At 37.9% G+C, this 19,011-nt stretch overlaps 2 protein-coding genes and 1 long non-coding RNA gene across 3 annotated transcripts; 1 reads left to right on the forward strand and 2 right to left on the reverse strand.

Annotated features, from left to right (window-relative positions):
* Positions 1–1,051: 1,051 nt before the first annotated feature.
* On the reverse strand, positions 1,052–3,229 carry LOC144644842 (uncharacterized). The gene is made up of 2 exons (XR_013569198.1): positions 2,328–3,229; positions 1,052–2,288 (listed from the first exon to the last, which is right to left on the reverse strand). It is a non-coding gene; the product is annotated as an uncharacterized LOC144644842 (long non-coding RNA).
* Positions 3,230–3,266: 37 nt separating this feature from the next.
* Positions 3,267–9,491, reverse strand: LOC144644811 (ras-related protein Rab-11A). Its single transcript, XM_078504363.1, has 6 exons — positions 9,191–9,491; positions 8,935–9,096; positions 8,558–8,591; positions 6,764–6,957; positions 5,846–5,926; positions 3,267–3,792 (listed from the first exon to the last, which is right to left on the reverse strand). Exons 1-6 carry the CDS (start codon positions 9,228–9,230, stop codon positions 3,647–3,649), a joined length of 657 nt encoding a protein of 218 aa, XP_078360489.1. The 5' UTR covers positions 9,231–9,491; the 3' UTR covers positions 3,267–3,646.
* Positions 9,492–11,558: 2,067 nt separating this feature from the next.
* On the forward strand, positions 11,559–17,629 carry LOC144642091 (ephrin-B2a-like). Its single transcript, XM_078501088.1, has 5 exons — positions 11,559–11,780; positions 14,933–15,231; positions 15,669–15,770; positions 16,286–16,456; positions 17,283–17,629. The coding sequence occupies exons 1-5, from the start codon at positions 11,671–11,673 to the stop codon at positions 17,498–17,500; spliced, it is 900 nt and encodes a 299-aa protein (XP_078357214.1). The 5' UTR covers positions 11,559–11,670; the 3' UTR covers positions 17,501–17,629.
* Positions 17,630–19,011: the final 1,382 nt, after the last annotated feature.

Here is a 19,011-nt window from a genome sequence, read left to right on the forward strand (position 1 = left end):
AAATGCAAATAATTGACGGCAAATTTATCAACCAAACGACACTTGAAAAATATCAACCGGAAAAAGGCCTTTTGCTTGTTGGCAATCAGGCATTTCTATTGGTTGATTAAGAGGAGGGCGCTTTCTTCCTTGAACAAAGTGGCAACTAAAGAAGACGTTACAGATGTTATTTAAACCCCCTGAGGAGCATAGTTCCTTCTTCATTTTATCTAATTGCAATTGCCATTTGATGTTTTAAAGCCTTTCTTTTTCAATGCTGGATATTAAATTGTGTAAAGCTCTTGCCCACGAGCTAAAAGCGTGAAATTAGCCCGGTGTTTTGGCGGGAAACAGGTGTACGGCGCACAAACTAAACCTGTTTTACCTGAAATAAAAACCTTTTGCCTATGGTCTTGTTCCGGGGGTGTCAGCAGGCGGAAGGGACAGTTGAGATGACTTACATGTAAATGACGTCCTGGGTAACGCCCATACGTAGAGCCGAGGAGAACCAGAAGAGAGGGACATTTAGCTTAGTCTTCTTCCGTATCATATTAATACAGACAAGTTTGCTGTGTAAAATGTCAAGTTTGGTCAAAAATTTTCACCTTGTGGATAGCCTGTGTACAGCCGTCCCGCTCCCCGAGGCTACCTTGTGGACTTAAAAAAAAATTGAAAATTCCTGGGTGTGGAATCATTTTGCTATAACAGCGAATTCCGGGAAAAATTGAACCATTCATTTAAAGCTGCATGTAAATAAGTTTGAAAGCAACGTGGAGGTCTTTCAACCAATTCATTTCTCTTTTTTTCTCATTTTATCCAACTCCGTAAAGGGTTTTGGTAGGGCCTAAAACCGGGGAGGAGGGGGGGGGGTTATAAACCACATTTTCCAGCAGTCAATAATAAGTGACAATTTTTTTATCTTGGTAATAAAGGCCCGGAATTCTCACACTTATTTGAAAGGGCCTATCACGGCTATGGGATATTTAGTTTTTTGGGGCAGGGAACAGCCTATTTATTCCAATGCCACTAATAAAAATTAATTACATTGTACAATATTAATTTGCTTCAAATCGGCATTTTTTAACTTTTATTCGGCTTCTAGAATTTCTGTCAATGGGCCGATTTCATTTTATAATGTATACAGACTGGAAATTATGTATGCACTTACAAAAATACATCAAAGTTGACAAATCATTTATTATACATTTAAGTAATTAACATTAAAACACTAATAACTGTACACTGATTGAAGGACCTCCTTATAAGTGGATACCGAATTCTTATTTTTGGGAAAATATTACGTGGAAAAAATAATGCAGCATACATGTTCATTTAGCCTTGTTAGATTGCATAATTACATGTATGTAGCATGTAAACAGCCCATTTTGTTAATTGCAACTCAAAATAATGGAAAGTTCATTAAACTTGCAATAAGTAACTGTCAAATTAATTTGTCATTTGCATCTTGTTTTTGGCTCATCGTGGAACCGTGAACCAAAATATCATTTTACCTGCATTTTATTTATGAAGAACAAAATGAATATTATTGGAATAGCTGCAAACAGGAGCAACAAGCAGACGAAGATAAAGGCAAGGCAAAGCTATGTTACATTACAAGCTATGCCAAACATGAGCACATAAAGTTTGCTCATGTATACGAAATTCCACTGCATGATTTATACTGCAAGCAAGCATAGTTATGAAAGGCTTGCTTCTGCTGCTGTTTACCTACATGTAGTGAAGATATAAGCACCAACAGTTTTTGTAAAATTATAATTATTTTAAAACACTTTACAAGTCATTTAATAAAGTATGTTGACATGAGCGCATATAAGACGACAAGATGAAGCATTCAGTAATAATTGTATATACCAAACCAGTGAATAATTGTAATTGTCATTCATTCAGAGTGGATATCATGCAATAATTAAAGAGAACAATAATACATTTACTATAACCCTGACATTCACTGGTTTGGTGTATACTGTATAATTATACCTGACAAGTCGATATAGCTATCCTCCCTTATAAACCTGATCACAATTCTATGCACCTTTCCACAAAGGATAGTCTAGTCTATTCTAAAGTGAAAATAATGACATCCACATTAAAATAATTATAACATGTACTGGCTCAGAAGAACCCCGCCTTGTGATGACAGCCACAGTCTTAGCTCCAATAAAATCTCACTCACTGATTTTCTTTGTTCAACAACCCCTTTAATATAATTTTGGTGGCCAATTTGGTTGTAAGATTATTGGGGTGACACTGTACATCTTTCATGGTGCCTCTATTCTACTGCACATGTACTTTTTTCCGAAATATAACTGCCATAAGAAGCACAACACAGCACTTGTGCCACCATGTTACTAAGCAAGGGAAGATATAAAAATGTCAAAATTACTGTTTCCAATTTACATGTCAACTGAATAAGTAAGAACATCAGAGTGACTGGCAGTAATTTCTTTTTCCTTATTATTTACTCTACATGTACTATGCATGACAGCCTAAAAGTCACTTTGAACTGATCTCTCCAATTCAATTTATCAACAAAAGTGAAAGTAGACAAAAAATCCCAATACAATGAGCTGCCCAGTGTAAAAGATAATATTCCTAATTATTGTCAACAGAACAATGACACCTTTTCAAAATCAAATTTTGCACAGTTCAAGGTTTATACACAGATATTATGCAACAGACATGTACTAAGATGCCTTTTCTTTGCACCCTGATGATATACCCTGTATGTTACATGATATAAATTCGAGAAACAATCAAATAACTGTAAGAAATCCAAAATTACTTTCAGGCTATCAAAATGCACAGGTTTTTACACACACACATGGGATTGACAGTGAAGCCTGTCAATATGCACATGTAGACACAGGCCCATTCACACTAATGCACCTAGTTCGCTGATACGTCACACTGATAGGATCCAAAACATGTTTTTGCCTATTGTCCACAATGATAAGATCAAAAAGGCTCATTGTTTTCACCAAAAATGCATACATTAAAAAATGCTGCTCAGAGTAGAGACATTTTAAAAATGGATCCCTACAGTATCAGTATGGACAATGGGCCAAAAAAAAAAAAAAAACAATGACCTAAATGCATTGGTGTTTATGCACCCCAGTCCTCTCAATTATTATTTTGTAAACCTTTTATAGCTTAAAGTGTTCAACACCCAGCTTCTCCGCACAACATCAACACAAAATCAAGTATGCAGGTTACGAGAATTGCTTACAAGGTGATATCCACCAAAGGAAAAATAATGTGACATCTAGACAAATTCTGCCAGCCTGTACTATAAGAAATATTTAGAGATTTGCTTGTTGATACTGGGACTTAAAGTAGAGGTCAAAGTATCATCTAGTTTTTGCTCCTAGTAAACTTGCATTTTAAGGGTTCTTTCAATTTTGCAATGCATCTGCACCATTAAAAATCACTGACATTTGCTCAACATTCAGTGAAGTCCCACTTTTAACAGCACTCCAACACAAATTAAACAATAAATTTTCCAGTCTTTTTCTAGACTATTCATTTCTAACATTAATATACTAATGAAATATGCAATACCTTTGAGAAAAGGTTCTGTTAGAAGTAAACAGAAGGGCTCACAGCCCAATATGTATTTGTGCAACAATAGACTAAGGCTTTTTGTAAGCTAAGCATTACAACATTGAACTTTCTTTTTATGGTCAGCCTCTGTTGTCGGCTGTACATGAATAGTCTGCACATTGTTACTTGGTTGGTTTCCATCTGAACCTGGTGAGTCATGGATTTGCTTTTGAGACACAATGTGGTAGATTTCTGAAGGACAAAAAAGTATAACATTAAAAACAATGACATTTATATCAACTTTTGCTTAAGTTTTAAACATTTCTGCATAATGAAATACATGTATGTACGACATACATGTACACATCTTTTTAACCAAGTGTGAGGGCCAAACTGAGAGAATATTGGCCTGAAAACCGAGGGACGATATTCTATTATTTCTTTATTACTTATTACACGACTGAAAAAGATTTTTATAGATATAAGTGGAAAGCGAAAATGATGAAAAGAATGGAATTCTGACCGAGGACCCACTGCTTTGTCTAGTCGGTGTTATTCACTGATGAAGGGGTTATTCCCAAAATGTTTCGCTAAACGAGAAAACATTTAAGCACTTTGTTAAGAAAAAAACATTTCATAGTACATGAACAAATTGCTACACAGCAACTTATTACTTTTATGGGTGTTATTCACTGTTCATTATATCAAAAAGTTGTGGTTTAAATTTCCATGTATTTCAGTTTCAATTATTTAAATTCAGTTTCATTTTTATTTTCCTTTGTCTAATTTTATTACAGTATCATAATTTGTATCATAATCTGGTTTGACACTTTTTAACCAAAAACAAAAATATTAACGATTTCAATTTACTGTGCATGTGTGTAGCTGTTGTCCTATTACATGTACATGTATCACACACAAGCAAAAGGGCCAATAGGGCTGCAAAACAATCTTGAATCCCAGCATGCCCTCCAGACAAACAGCTCCCGAATTTTGCTTTCCCAGGGCTTTTATGCTGGTCTCAGTTTCCTTTTCCTTTTCAGTGGATGGGGACAGGGCCCAGTCTGAACCTCCCGCCTCCTGTGTCTTTTACTCCCATTTCCCATATTTTTTACTCCTGCCTCCCACCCCTTTCCGTAGCCATTCTCTCTCTTTGTCCAGTATCTATTGCGAAATATAACGAATATGCAAAATCTTACTTTCTTTTCCCAGTTCCTGCCACCTTAGGAATCCCACTTCCCGCCCTCCCTTCTCCCACTTTTCAGCCCTTTTCTCTTGGGTTCCTGCCCCCCTGTTCCTGTCTACTTTTCAGAAAACCAGTTCAATGCATAACAATGCCCTGATTGAAAATTACATTCAGCTTTAAAATATAATCAACCATCATATGATCATGACTTAATCTTGTTAGATCATTACCGTAAAGTTCCGTGTATAAGCCGCACCTTTTTCCTCTAAATTCAAGTCAAAAATCGGGGGTGCGGCTTATCTACGGAAACATCTCTGGTTGGAGTTCTCAAGGCCTAATTAATATTCATAAAAAACTTCTCAAGACGTCATTGAATGAACATATAACAACCTGAAAACTTTGTTGTTGTTCACTACCTTTTAGTTCCTCTGCAAAGCTGTTTGCAGTGAAGCCTGCCAGTCATTCGAATCGTGTCTTTCCGCCGCGTGCGAGAAGGCACCAAGATAAACGCAAATACTCACAAGGCAAATGGCCGACCGCTTCGGTTTTTTATTGACCTTCACAGCAAATACATCTGCTGGATTAACAAACTCTTATTCTGCATGAAGTTTTTATCCTGTTGCGGGTAGCAGTTTCCAAGAATCTTGAAATAAAAACGTGGTTTCTTCCGAAGAAAATGCCGCCATGTTTGTTTTTAATGCCCAGACTCCTCTCTACAACTCAGAGCTTGGCTACTAAGCATTCGTCATTCGCGAACGATTCGAACGAATTACAAGTGTTTTAGGAGTGCTTAGAAGTGATAATCTCGAAAAAATGATATCAAGAGAGCATCCAAATTTAAGATATTGTGAACTCAAACTAAAAAGAAGGTATGACAAGTGAAATTTAGCTTTCTTAAAACTTAATTTATATTAAACATTGCAACAACCACCGTGTCAGTGTTTCGAAACCGTGCTTGTTTGCCCTTGTTTGTTTACCAATAGAACTTCACTTGAACTTCAAACTTTATTGTCTGTATATTTTTTTTTTCCAAAATTTGAGCTTCCAAATCGGGGGTGCGGCTTATCTACGGGTGCGGCTTATACACGGAACTTTACGGTATTTGTCAATTATACAGACCTGTTAAAATGTTGTGAAATGCCACCTCTACATTTGTTGAATCCAAAGCTGATGTCTCAATGAATGAAAGACCATTTTTTTCTACAATAAATTGGAACAAAAATCATTGCTTTTGCCATCTGACTGAATAGCATTGTACACCTACTGTACGACTGTACAGGTACAGTATCCATGATATTTATCAGCTCTACATCATGTACAGCACACCACAAACACAATTTTTTCCCCACTTACATGTATAGAAGTAACTGGAAACTAAGGCATCATTAACATAGATGCAGTTTCCAATCAACACAGTTTCATAAACTCGAAACTGCATAAAAAGCGACAGGGTTTCAAAGTATTTACACAGAGCCCATCTAACTGTTTCCCCAGTGTTTTCAAATGTAATTGTATAAGCAAGGCTGTACCACATGCAAGGTTCACAATGTTCACTGTTTGCAAGCGAGCCAATTTTATGCCAAACTACACAACCATTTTCAAATCCATGCGGTTTCACCATTTAATGACCAATGAAACTGTACTGTTTTGAAAGTGCTCCCTTTTGTTTTTCAGCTGTACATGACCAATAAAACTGTATGGTTTTGCTACACTTTTGACAGTGTTTTCAAAACGACCCAGTCTTGATGACAGTCTTGATTGGCACCATGTAAACGAGAGGCGTAACCACATTGAAAGCAGTGTGGTAACAAATGAAACTGCATCCGTGTAAACAATGCCTACATGTACCAAATTATGTATAAAGACACATCTAAAAAGCTTTAATACTGATGAACTGATGTGCTCAGGTTCTGAACAAATGTCCACAGGCTAGTTAGAACTCAATAATTTAGTGCACAACATAGATAAATGTACACATACATACAGTGTACATGTACATCAATCTATATTACAAGGATAAAAATAATTTACAAATACCTGCAAAGGCTTTTGCCTCATCTGTGGGAACAGCTCTGAGATGACGAAGATCACTTTTGTTACCCACAAGCATTATAACAATATTACTGTCAGCATGATCCCGAAGTTCTTTCAGCCATCTTTCCACATTTTCATACGTCAAGTGCTTTGCAATATCATAGACCAATAGGGCACCTACAGCTCCTCTGTAGTAGCTATTAATGTACATGTAACATAACGAAATGGAATTAGAACTTTACAAGTACAAGTGGGTTTTGGGGAAATGTCATTATTTAATAACGTACCGTATTTTCTCAAATAAACACCCCCGGCGTTTATTTCAAACTTGGCTTCGTGAACCCGGCGTTTATTTGAAGCCGGCGTTTAATCGGGGCCCGGCGTTTATTAACGGACTGTAATTTTCTGCCAATTTTTTCAGATTGATTTATTAATATATATTGTTACCGATCTTCGAGACCAAGGGGCAGTTTGTCAAGGCGGGACGATTTTTCTCTTCGTTCTGTCCCGAAAAAGTGTCCTTGGGTATCCAAAGGTGATTATTTCCCAAAGGTGCACTATTACGGATTGGATAGCTTATGTTGCAATCGAGATTTGTGACAAACAGAATATATTTTCTTGTAAGCTTGACCTCAAATAAACGCCGGGACCTCGAACAAACGCCCCCGGCGTTTATTTAAAAACTAGCAATTTTGACCCGGCGTTTATACGAGGCCGGTGTTTAATTGGGGTCCGGCGTTTAATCGAGAAAATACGGTACATTGTATACTATGAATTCATCAAACAGAACTCCTGCAGCATTTATGTAGAAAGGGATTCCCACAACCCACAACAAACTGGATGAATGTACATAGTATTATAAGAAAATTATGCAGAAATCACACTACTGCAGTAATAGCTATCTCTATGCTTTCCTTTAAAAGCAGGGGCAGATCCAGGAATTCAAAAAGGGGGGGGGGTGGATGGCAGACCATTAGAGCCTAACCCTAACCCTAACCCTAAACTTAAGTGGCGGCAGACGGCGAAACGTGGCGTAACAACAACCAGACTTGAGCGAGAGCTAATTTTTCTTTATTTATTTTCTATTTCAAATAAAGTGATATTTTGATTTTTTTTTACTGAAAAATGGGGGGTGGATATCCACCCTATCCCCCCCCCCCCTGTATCTGCCCCTGAAAAGTTTGGTTGAATCACTGCAAGAAATATTAACTGGTTTTCAAGAACAGCAATACTTTGAGAATAAAAACGTTTAAACCTGTGCCATTTTTAGTCGAGTCCAACATCAATATATCGTAACATTTAACAGGAGAGAAATCATTTCTCCAATAGTCTTCCTAACAACACTCCTGCAGCTCTCATTATAAAGCATAGGATTACTTGTACACAATACAATTGTACGTTTAATGTGCATATACTTGCAAGCAACACTGAAATGATTCTTGCATGCAACAAGGATTTCAGTGTTGAGAGGCAGGAAATATTGATAAGGTCTCTGTATATTAGCTAGCTGACACTTCAGAATTAAAAAAATTGAATATACATGTACATGTGAATTGTATATTCACAGGTCTAATTTTCAATCCATCGATCAAGATATGGCCACTTCCAAAGCATATAACCAGCTAAAAAAATACAGTAATTATCATATTCTAAAAATCTATTCGTCCATTAAACACTTTAAACATTATTGATACATACCGCAATGTGGCAAAAATTGGTTTATAATAATAACACTTACAAATCTTCTCAGTTTATAAGGGCAATTAAACTAAGAGATACGACGTTTGGAAAACTTACGCGCTCGTTATGGCTCTGTATCTTTCTTGACCAGCTATAAAAAGTGAAAAGTGAATGTTAGAAATCCATGATCGATATTGAACACTCGCACAACAGCCGTTTCAACGAGATCTATAAAATCTGTACATTATTTTTACCAATACAAATTGCAACATAAATGTGACACCGCTTTACGCCCATGTTTTTTTCAGCATGATCGATTTTCCTAAATTCTCGATTTTAAGAACACAAGAACACAAATTATCACTGGCTTCCGGGAGAAGCGAGAAACCAACTCCCCCTTGCTATATGAAAACTTACACCAGTTCAAACGATTGAGCAATTTGCATGCCCAAACAAACGAACAACTGGTAAACAAAATGCCAATGTCATCTTACCAGTGTCCCAGATTTGGGCCTTGATAGTCTTTCCATCAACTTGTATGCTTCTGGTGGCAAATTCTACACCGATTGTGGACTTGGACTCCAAATTAAATTCGTTTCTTGTGAACCGAGAGAGCAGATTTGACTTTCCAACCCCGGAGTCGCCTATAAGAACAACTATTGGATACGAACCACAACATTAGCAATTTTATTCTACATTTCACGACATAAATTCAACCGAAAGCATTACCATTATTTGGTACGTAAATACCTTTAAAAAGATAGTCGTATTCATCATCCTTCGTCCCCATTGCAGTAAACTTCAGTTAATCCTAGATAAATAATACGTCTTTCAAATCCTACGTCTCTTCTCACGGACTCCTGCTCCGTATATTATTTAAGAGCCCAAAATTATTGGATAAGATTGAAAAGAAGGTTCTTCCGATCCTCGATGACGAAACAATCAAGAAACAAACCAGAGGATGACAGGGATTTTCGATGGATTGCAGTTTTGACTAACGGGCGGAAGCGATACAAAATGGCCGCCCTTCAGGACTCGGCCTATGCTTCCAAATTTGGAAATGATGTAAGCCCCTGGGAACGAGTCTCGTTGTCATGTCAGTGTGTCACACGCAATTTTTCCCTACGTCGCACTACAGGCGTCACGCTTTCCACACCAAAAAGCTAACGTCACTTCCAAATTTAATCATCCCATCTTTCTCTCATAAAATTGGGATCTTTTTTTTTGGAAAGTGGAGCAAACATGGTGCGAAATATAAAATACAGAGCTGTATGGGATCCGACAATACATCAAAGACGATACCAAATTACCAAGCGAAAGGTTCAAAAGCCCTGGGAACGACGGTTGACAATTTTTCTGCCACAACTGTAACGCTGCGATAAAAGCAGACAGACAAGTATTTTAAAAAAATGTAAAAAAACTTTGTTTAACGCCGTGATCGCAGGTTACCACAACTGCAGTTCAGAAATTTGGTTTGACTTGTACAAGCAATGGCGTGATACATTTTAAAGTTAACGTAAGATTAAAATGGGGAAGGAACAATGCGCGCGAGTCTAAATAAACGGCAAAAAAATAAACAAAAATAAAAAAAAAAAAAAATAAAAATTATAAAAAAAAAAAAAAAAAAAAAAATAAAATAAAATAAAAAAAAAAAAAAAAAAAAAAATATAAAATGTACAACGATAATCATTCATAATTCAGGTAATTGCTAAGGGAGGGGGTGAATAGGGGTACACAAATCCGCCGATCCGTGCAATTTTTTGGTCAGATCCGTCACTATTTTCGTTCAAATCCAAATCCGCATTACTTGAAAACTTTGTGTGTTACAGTTCACTGCGACGGACAGTAGATGTTGTTTTATATGCCAATGTTTTTGGAAGTTTCGTCCCATTGCTTGTTTTTGCGACGAAGACCCACCAATGAAACCCATCTGAACTTCGTTTCGTATCCTTGATCAAAGATTGCTGGTATGAAGAGTCCGGATCCGGAATCCGGGCCAAAATTCTCAGCTAATCCGCGATCGAATGTATTTTCGAAATCCGCGAATCTGCTCAATGTATCGCAAAAATCCACAATCCTTGCGCTTTTTAAGGCTAAATCCGTCGTTCCGCAAACCTATTCACCCCCTCTAAAGAGTGAAATGCCATCCTCGCATTCCTTTCAGCCAACGTATACATTTACAACGGAGTGGTCGGAGTCTAGTCAGGAACGACCGAGAGCATTCGGAAATCCCTCGACACTTCCGATCACTCGCCGAAGGAGATTGAAAAGATCACCCACGGATCGTGGAATGTTCGTTTTGCAAATCCGCAAAATATCGGACAAATACATTCAATTTGTTGTTTTCTTTATCTTATTTCTGTCTCAATCTTTTCTCCTTGCCGCGAGGATCGATTTAGCCGATTTTTTCCCTATTTGCTGGTGGGTTCCCGTGGGGTTTTTTGGCTTCGCGCGCGTTTTTTTGGGCGCGATTTGGGAGAGCAAAAGGGGGGGGGGGGGGGGGAGCTAATCAAAATATTTTTATGTCGCTATTCTTGCGGGAGTTCTCGGTGGAGCTCTCGCGTGCGCATCTCGGCATTCGAATCAATCTTTAGACGTTTTTCCAGAAGCTGCGCGTGAGCTCATGCATATATCATTTTGTTATGGACACAATATATCTTATTCGGACCGTGCAGCACAGCAGCAGACAAAAAACTGACCCGCAGTCTGTTCGCTTTTGTTCGGCGGTACTCCAAACTAAAAGAAATGCCTTGAAATGGGCTTAACCTGTTCAAGCCAAACTGATACACAATATCACTTCGGGTCGCACGAAAATAAGTTCTAGACCTGCGTTGCAGTACTTGTGGTGGACGTACATCCCACATCCTTCCCGTCCCGATTTTTCTAAATACAAATGGTTGTTTTTACTCAAAGTTGTGAGATCGTTGTCAAGAAAAAAAAGAAACAATATTTTTGTTTACCAAACACTGATTTTATAGTTTGACGCAGTTAGCTAGTTTTTATACAAGAAGTGAAGTTGCTTTTCTTGCGCTTTAACTTCCGTTTTCTTTAATCACCGGAAGTTACGTTTGTTGAGTTAATGATTGTTTACAACGAATGCAAATTTCCCGCGAAATTCTCGGTAAAGCTAATATCTTTGTCATAAGACCGGTATTACATTGTTCGGTCACAACAGATCGGTGCGCTTGCTCGAGCCTGCTTCAACAGCCCTTTTGACTAAAAGTCCAAACATGGGAGTTTTCTGCAGAATGCAGTGTGCTTTGCTACTCCTAATTTTCGTGTTCGATCTGGGAAAAACTGAGTTGTATCCATCAATTCAGTGGACTCCTCTCAACCCAGTGTAAGTACTGATGCGAACAAAGGGTTTGATTGTTTGTTTTAACTATAGAAAACGGTTTAGAACGTAAGGAAAGAAAGGTTATGAACCGTGTCTACCGGTTCGAAAGTTTCAGTTGGCGACGAAGATCACAAAATAATAGGCTTACACTGACTCTATCACGGTTCGATTGCAAGTGATTGTTCCGAGATTGTCTTTGAAAGCAAAAGTTCCCTTTTCATATACCGGGAAAATTGAAAATTTTGACAGAACTTTATGTACTAAATGACAAGAAATAATACGATTGCAAATTCGCTAAACAACATCAGATCTCGTGCGAATCACAAGGGAATAAGAATAATTAATCTTAATTATTGAAAACTGTATTTCTAAGCTGCGTGCAAGTTTTAGGCCTCATACTGTGCAGACGTGACCGAAGTTCTCGCCTAGCCAAATTTGTTTGTCTGTAAGTTCGTGTTTTGAACTTGCTGAGCATTAACCTGTTTTCTTGGCTACTGACCTTGTACTCTATTGCAATATCTATTCAGTGTTTAATGAAAACAAAAGCCCTGTAATTTGTAGTCTTGCAATCAAGGAGAAACAGAAATATACCTTAAAAGCTAATTAGTCAAGTTTCAACTTGCATGATTAAATGTTTATTTTGTTCTTTCTAATAACTTAAATCCCTAGCTCGTAAGTACTGATTAGCCTGGCCAACGACACTCGCAAACTAGATCGATCAATCAAACGAAATATTTTTTAAAAATTTCCCAATATGAATGTCACGGGACTCTTAATTTTAGCCCTTGAGTAATTTTTATATTTCGTGGAAATCTGTTCACGCCCTTTCAGTTCCTGTCCTTTCATCGACATTTGCGGAAGTGTTTGGCAAGTTTCCCGTTTCGTCTGAGCTATAAACTGTTTATTAACGACGAACCTGCCACTTTTAAGAATTGCTCATTATAAATGCATGAAGTAAAAAGAAAACAAATCTAGGCAGAATTCCCGTGTATGGAATTATCTCGTTATGATCCTCACCCGTGAATCGACCACTGTCATTTAAAATTTCTTCATTTTGTACTGAAAAATGCAAAATACAGGCTATTGTTCAGCCAAAACGCAATAATAGAAATCGAGTTCTAGATCCTACAGTACGCAATGTTTGTAGCCCATGGGCTGATTGCATATTGATTGAGGAAAACCTTAGCTAAGCGCGTTTCGATCTTACTTGCTTATTTTTATCTCTGAAGCCTATAAAGGCTGCACAAATACAAACGACTGCATCTTTTTGGGAAAAGGTTTTTCGTATTTTCCACCATTGCGTGAACATGTTGTGTTCTCTGGGCAAGTGGCAATTTAATGTTTCAATTGTTATTTTTGGATCATTACGTCACCATTTTACTACATTGTATTTCCAATTTTAACTGGGCCAAAGAGGATACCTAAATTTGTCCAACAGTCTTAGTGAAGGAAATAATCCCGATGACGAACTTGTTAAACCACCATTTCCGTAATTTTGAAACCATGATTATTTAGATTGGGGCCCATAATTGTATTTTGTTTATAATCTGCACCCGTTATTCTTGTCTGGCAATGGGTCTTTGTTAATATTTCACAAATTTATTCCGTTTTTCGTATTTTAATTGTGATGTGATAAGTAATCGTCAGGGACATGTCAGCTTCGCAGAATGCATCTACTACAAAAAGCTCAAAATAAGTTCTTATAATTGTGTTTCACCTTGGCTAGAGGTATAGTCGAACGTGACTACAGCTTCAACGGACACAACAGCGCGTTAAACTTTTATAACCAATAGGAGCGAAGGCTGCAATCAATGTTTATTTTAGCAGCTGTCGTGGTGGTGAAGAATTTTGTACGGTTGCTAAGTTACATTATTTTTTGTCTGGTAAACTGGAAGTGGGGCAATCATTTTGAAACAACATTTACAAAATCATGACAATGGGGAATTTTACCTCAATAGCAATGTGTAACAGTGAAGAAAAGAATTAGAAGGATGAAATATAGTCGTCAGATTTGCAAATAAAAGTGAATCACCGGCCTGACATGAGACCGGGCGGGAGGTTCCTCCATCCCCTCCCCTACGGCCCCACTTGTTTATGGTAAAAAAAAAATCGCGGTTCCATTGTGCTACTATCACGACTCTTCAACAGAGTTGCAGAGAAGATGTTGGTGCTGGGACATAACCATTTGACATTTTCAAAGTGTCTCTTAAGGACAAGAAATTTACTTAGAAGGTCGATCGTGAGGCGAAAAATTAACGCAAGTAAAAAAAAAATCGAATTTCCGCGCCATTTTCCCACTTGCGTTGTTTTGGGTTTTCGCATCATGCTCGATGGACTAATAAAAGATAAGGACTGCATGCAGTCTAAAATCAAGGAGCTGTCTAAACCTTAGAAGAACGTGGTTAATGAAACTAATTAAAACCTTATTGGGTATATACAGTGGCCATGGAACCCCGATATAACGATCCTCGATATAACGATATTCCCGATATAACGAGCGTAAAATCTCCCCCGATATAACGATATTATCAGTACACAGTCACAATAACAGTAAAGGGGTTATCTCTAACGTTTCTGACAACAGCTTTATACGATGATATACGAAAATGATACTGTATTTTAATTTTTTTTTATCTAGTAAAAAAGTATTTGTTATGTTTACCCCGATATAACGATATTTTCGGTTATTTTACGGACATATCGTTATATCGGGAGTTTCGATATAACGATTCCTCGATATAACGATATAATTTTACTGCTCCCTTGGCATATCGTTATATCGGGGTTCCACTGTACCACAAAAGTGAATAGTGGTTTTCGCACGCGCTGATTGGTTAACTCGGAGGTGATTAGCAAAGTACTGTTCACCTCCGAGCAGCTAAAGAGAAACAAACTGTCTTCGCGCGTCGCTTTGTTTACCGAAAGGTGATGTTTTGGTCCGCTAGTTATTCAACTTGTGTGGTATATACTAAAACAATTATTCACCTCAGTATCGGTGAATGTGATGGATATTTACCTCCACTTCGGTGAATAATTGTTAACTATAAGCCAGTACAGGCTGGTTTTCTGTCAAAGACTGAAATTTCTAATTCGGGTTTTATAAGCGTTTTTTTTTTTACTAATTTTCTTATTTGATTTTTTATTGGTCTCTGCAGATTCGCGACTAACAGAACGCAATGTGTTCACCCAATGTCCAAGCTGATATTCGTGTGCCCCAACACGGCTACCATAGTAACGAGACTTGCCTCAAGTAATGTGCTGGATCCACAGTACGAAAATTTATGGCTGGTCAGTAGACACAGCTATGAGCGCTGCGAGGTGAATAATTCGACTGACAGCCAACTCATACTGTGTGACAAGCCCTTCAACTTAAAATACTACATGGCAATTTTTAAGAGATACAGCGCAAGCGACGATCCCCAATTTGAACCTGGAAAGGACTACTATTTTATAGGTGAGAACACGGTGGCCGTTTTACTGAACGAGTAAAGTAAAATGCGTCCCTAGTATATATAAAGACGGACACAAGAACACAAGACGCGTTACACGTCTAGACGAGCTTCCTTTCGTTATCCGTCTTTCAAGACGCATTTTGAAAAGTAGCTCGTCTAGACGGGTAACTCGTCTTGTACCCGTCTTTATACTAGAGACGCGGCATAACCAGACGAACAAAAAAAAATTACCGAAGCTCGTCCAGACGGGTAACACGTCTCTAGGCAACGGCCAGGGTAGTTAAAGATAGAAATCCTCACATAAGACATGTCTCGTCGTTAACTGTGAAGCGTTAGATCATTTTGGGCCACATTGATAGTTCTGGCCCTTGAATTGGCAACGTAAATTCAGTACGATTAATTTGAGCTTATATGTTATTTGTTTGTTTGTTTTTGCTAGCGACCTCAAATGGGAAGCAATCTTCTATTCACAGCACTTCTGGAGGACACTGCACAACACACAACATGAAGCTTAAATTCCATATTTGTATGAGCAGTGGAGGTCAGTTGTATTATATTCACGAGTTCTGCTCGGATTGCTATTTTTTACGTCTGTTCTTTTTTCTACGAGTGAAAGATGGAAAAAAAAAACATGCATCTTTGTTTGAAATCGGTTCATTAATACTTTTTTAAATGTTTTTCTTCCGGAGAAAACTTTTATTTTGAGGTCTTCGTCAATTCAACTCAATTTACGAATTGGTTTGTTTTGTATATGTTTTGTACATCGGTTTTCGAGTCACCTATTTAGTGACGTGTGGCATAAAAGTGCTGAAAGTGTGAATTATAGCTATAGGTACTTCGAACACAAAACAAAACAAAAAAACAGTCTGAACCGCATACAAAAAATGTCTTTACTAACAGTAAATTTCATGGTCAAATCTCGCGTTATGGAAGTCTAAATAACATTAATTTTGTTGGCATCACGAGAAGTCAGAAACATCATCTTTTTTTTTTCGGAAAAAAAACAACCTAAAAACATAAGGTGAGGCATTTTCATGCAACATGTTCTGTTTGTAGATCCACGTTGTCAAAGTGACGAAATGTGTAATGGTGAAGCTCCTACGCAAGAACAAACCACTGCCAAGCCAACCAACCCACCAACAACAACAGCAGCTGTGACTACTCAGAATACTAACAATGCATCATGTGCAAACTACACTCTTCCCACCACAAGAATCAACAATCCAGGTAAAATTAATCTCGGCTTATTTTTGAACACCGGATCGAGCGGTCCGTGTTACCGCGTGACTGAGTAACCTGCCCTGATGCAATAGACTAGCATTCCATCCAGGAGGAGCATACCAGTGCACTTGCATAACAGAACACGAATTGACTAGTTGTCGGCAGTACCTATAAAACAGGAGTCGTGGAAGTTTAGCCTATTAGCATTCTCTTCCAATCTGGCCTCGTAGCTTAGTCGATGAACGGAGTCACGCTTGGTTATTTTAGCAACAATTCTGGCTCGTGACTAAGGAGGCTCCGGACGCGCGCTGGAATGATCTGGACTTCAGCAACAAAAAGGCCACCGTATCACCTCGTTTTTTTCTTTTTGCTGTAGTTTACTATTCAAATTCCTCAGTTTTGGAATTCGCTGTAACTCAATTTAAAACTATACCAGTCTTTAAAGATGAATTCCAGTCCGTACTGCGCAATCTCGGCTGCAATGTTTATGTGAGCCCACACGAAGGAATGTTTACAAGCAAAACTAAAAATTCCGCGACAAACTTACCTTTTTCTTCATAATTAACGCCAGACATCCTTGCAGAACAAATAATAACGAGTAGAGGAACCTTGACGCTATTTCAAACCGACGTTTCAGCTCATCGGAAATTCTTGAACGAAACGAACTGTAATGGCGGACTAAAAAACTTCATGTATGCTGTCACCGAAGTGTAACGTTTCAACGAATTCAAAACAAAAACGAAAACAAACCCCGAGTCTGCGCAGTACGGACTGGAAATCAGCTTTAAAAACGATGTGACAATAAGATAACTAACGGTTTTTCTCTTTGTAGATAATCCTGAAAATGAAAGGAGCATGTCGGTGAAGGAATCAACGTACCTGATTACTATCGGTATTCTGGTGTTCATTTGTGTCGTTCTACTCATCATCTCTGTTATCTTGATTTTCTGGCTTCATCGGAAGAGAAAATCCACGCCATCATCGTCACGTGACAGTGCGTCATACGTGATCAAAGTCGGCACCGATAGCCCTGATGGGGACTGGGACTGAGGGTCTTTGAAGAGCTAATGGCTAAGCTAGAAGTCATTGTTTTCTTGAATTGGTCAGTGATGTTGCTTAGCTACCTTTCCTATCCTCGTCAAAACAAGACGTGCAAATGGTATTGTACATTGACAGTCAGTCTCGTTTCTCGGGCGGATGCCCCCCCCCCCCCCCCCCCTAACCACTTCCTTGTTCTGCGGCTATTTTGTTTTTGTTTGTTTTTTTGTTCTGCGGCTATTAAATATAAAGCATTGGAAGTGTCTTTAGATCATTTTTTAAACAAGGCAAAATGATGCGCTCAGTAATTTATTCAAAAAACCTCAGTAACGCAAATTAACGGTACGGCCATACATTTCAGAGAAAAAGTGCTTTGTCATCTCTGGCTTTCTTTTTGAAGGAAAATGTGCTAAGAAAGCGGAGCTGACGCTGATATCTCATATTTGTGATAAAAATGAGTTTGCTTTCACAGAAACAAATTAAAAATAGCAAGAGTTATAAGATCAAATATATAGAAACAATTCGCCGAAATTTTTAGCTATACAGTAGCCTGTTCCAGGCCCTCCGATTATGGAGGAAATCATTATAGATCGTCTTTATGCCCTTGTTTGTACATCCATATTCGCATGATTATTTTTACATCGCCCATCTTAATAGAATCTGAAGCATGGAACAAGCTATCTGTATATAGAGTTGCGGGAAATAGCTGACTTAATGAGCTATATAGGTGTACTTCTTTGAAAGTCTGTCACGGCAACATAAGAACTAACTTAGAAAGTGCCTGGTTCCTTGGCCAACCTCGTTCCCAGGATTTCGCCGAGTATGACGTCACAAAAACGAATTTGCGTTCATTTCAAAGGCTTGGGAACAATGCCTTACAGGAACTAAGTAACATAATCATCACCACACAAAAATTAAAACAGATTCTGCTGTTAATATAATATCATTGGTTTTCGCTTCATCGTGTGTCCGGAAAATATTGCTGTGGGTAAAACCATGCTGTTTAAGAACATTTTAAAAGATCAGTTTTGTAGTTGTAATGTAGATTATGAATTTTATAATGCATTCCTGATATTGTCATAAACACGCAGTTATTTATTTTATAGCATTCTTTGTAATTTGATGAATAAAACATGCATACGCTAATCGTATATATTTGTGAACTATTTTTCTCGAATCATCGAAGTGACACAATCCAATCAATCGCTTTCAAATTCGTCTTGTTGTGCAATGTCACGTGATCGCAATTTCGTGAATCGGCGAATTAATGCCTGGAAATGTTCTCTGGGAAAAAAGACTAAATACCACAACAAGGAGCCCAAAAATGTGATTACCTTTATTAAATTCACATTCTTTCGTGCAGTCATGAACCAATCAGAAACTGATGACAGATTCTAGCTGACATCTAAAAGAACATGAATATGAATATGATAAAGCACCAACATGTTCCCTGTTGAACTATTTTTGGCAAACACAAAAAAGCCGAGAGGCGACTCAAATCGGAACCAGATGCCGAAAATCAG

The sequence above is a fragment of the Oculina patagonica genome, chromosome 2 (genome assembly GCF_052425735.1).
Source record: "Oculina patagonica isolate OP01 chromosome 2, crgOcupat, whole genome shotgun sequence".
NCBI lineage: Eukaryota > Metazoa > Cnidaria > Anthozoa > Scleractinia > Oculinidae > Oculina > Oculina patagonica.

What these genes read in the sequence shown, in the direction of transcription:
- LOC144644811 (XM_078504363.1), bottom strand. Translation starts at nt 9,230, where the DNA reads ATGGGGACGAAGGATGATGAATACGACTATCTTTTTAAAG. An exon ending in GGCCCAAATCTGGGACACTG is followed by an intron (nt 8,592 to 8,934) that starts GTAAGATGACAT and finishes CACTTTTTATAG; the next exon opens with CTGGTCAAGAAAGATACAGA. An exon ending in TGAGGCAAAAGCCTTTGCAG is followed by an intron (nt 5,927 to 6,763) that starts GTATTTGTAAAT and finishes AATTTATTGTAG; the next exon opens with AAAAAAATGGTCTTTCATTC.
- LOC144642091 (XM_078501088.1), top strand. Translation starts at nt 11,671, where the DNA reads ATGGGAGTTTTCTGCAGAATGCAGTGTGCTTTGCTACTCCTAATTTTC. An exon ending in TATTTGTATGAGCAGTGGAG is followed by an intron (nt 15,771 to 16,285) that starts GTCAGTTGTATT and finishes TTCTGTTTGTAG; the next exon opens with ATCCACGTTGTCAAAGTGAC. An exon ending in CACAAGAATCAACAATCCAG is followed by an intron (nt 16,457 to 17,282) that starts GTAAAATTAATC and finishes TTCTCTTTGTAG; the next exon opens with ATAATCCTGAAAATGAAAGG.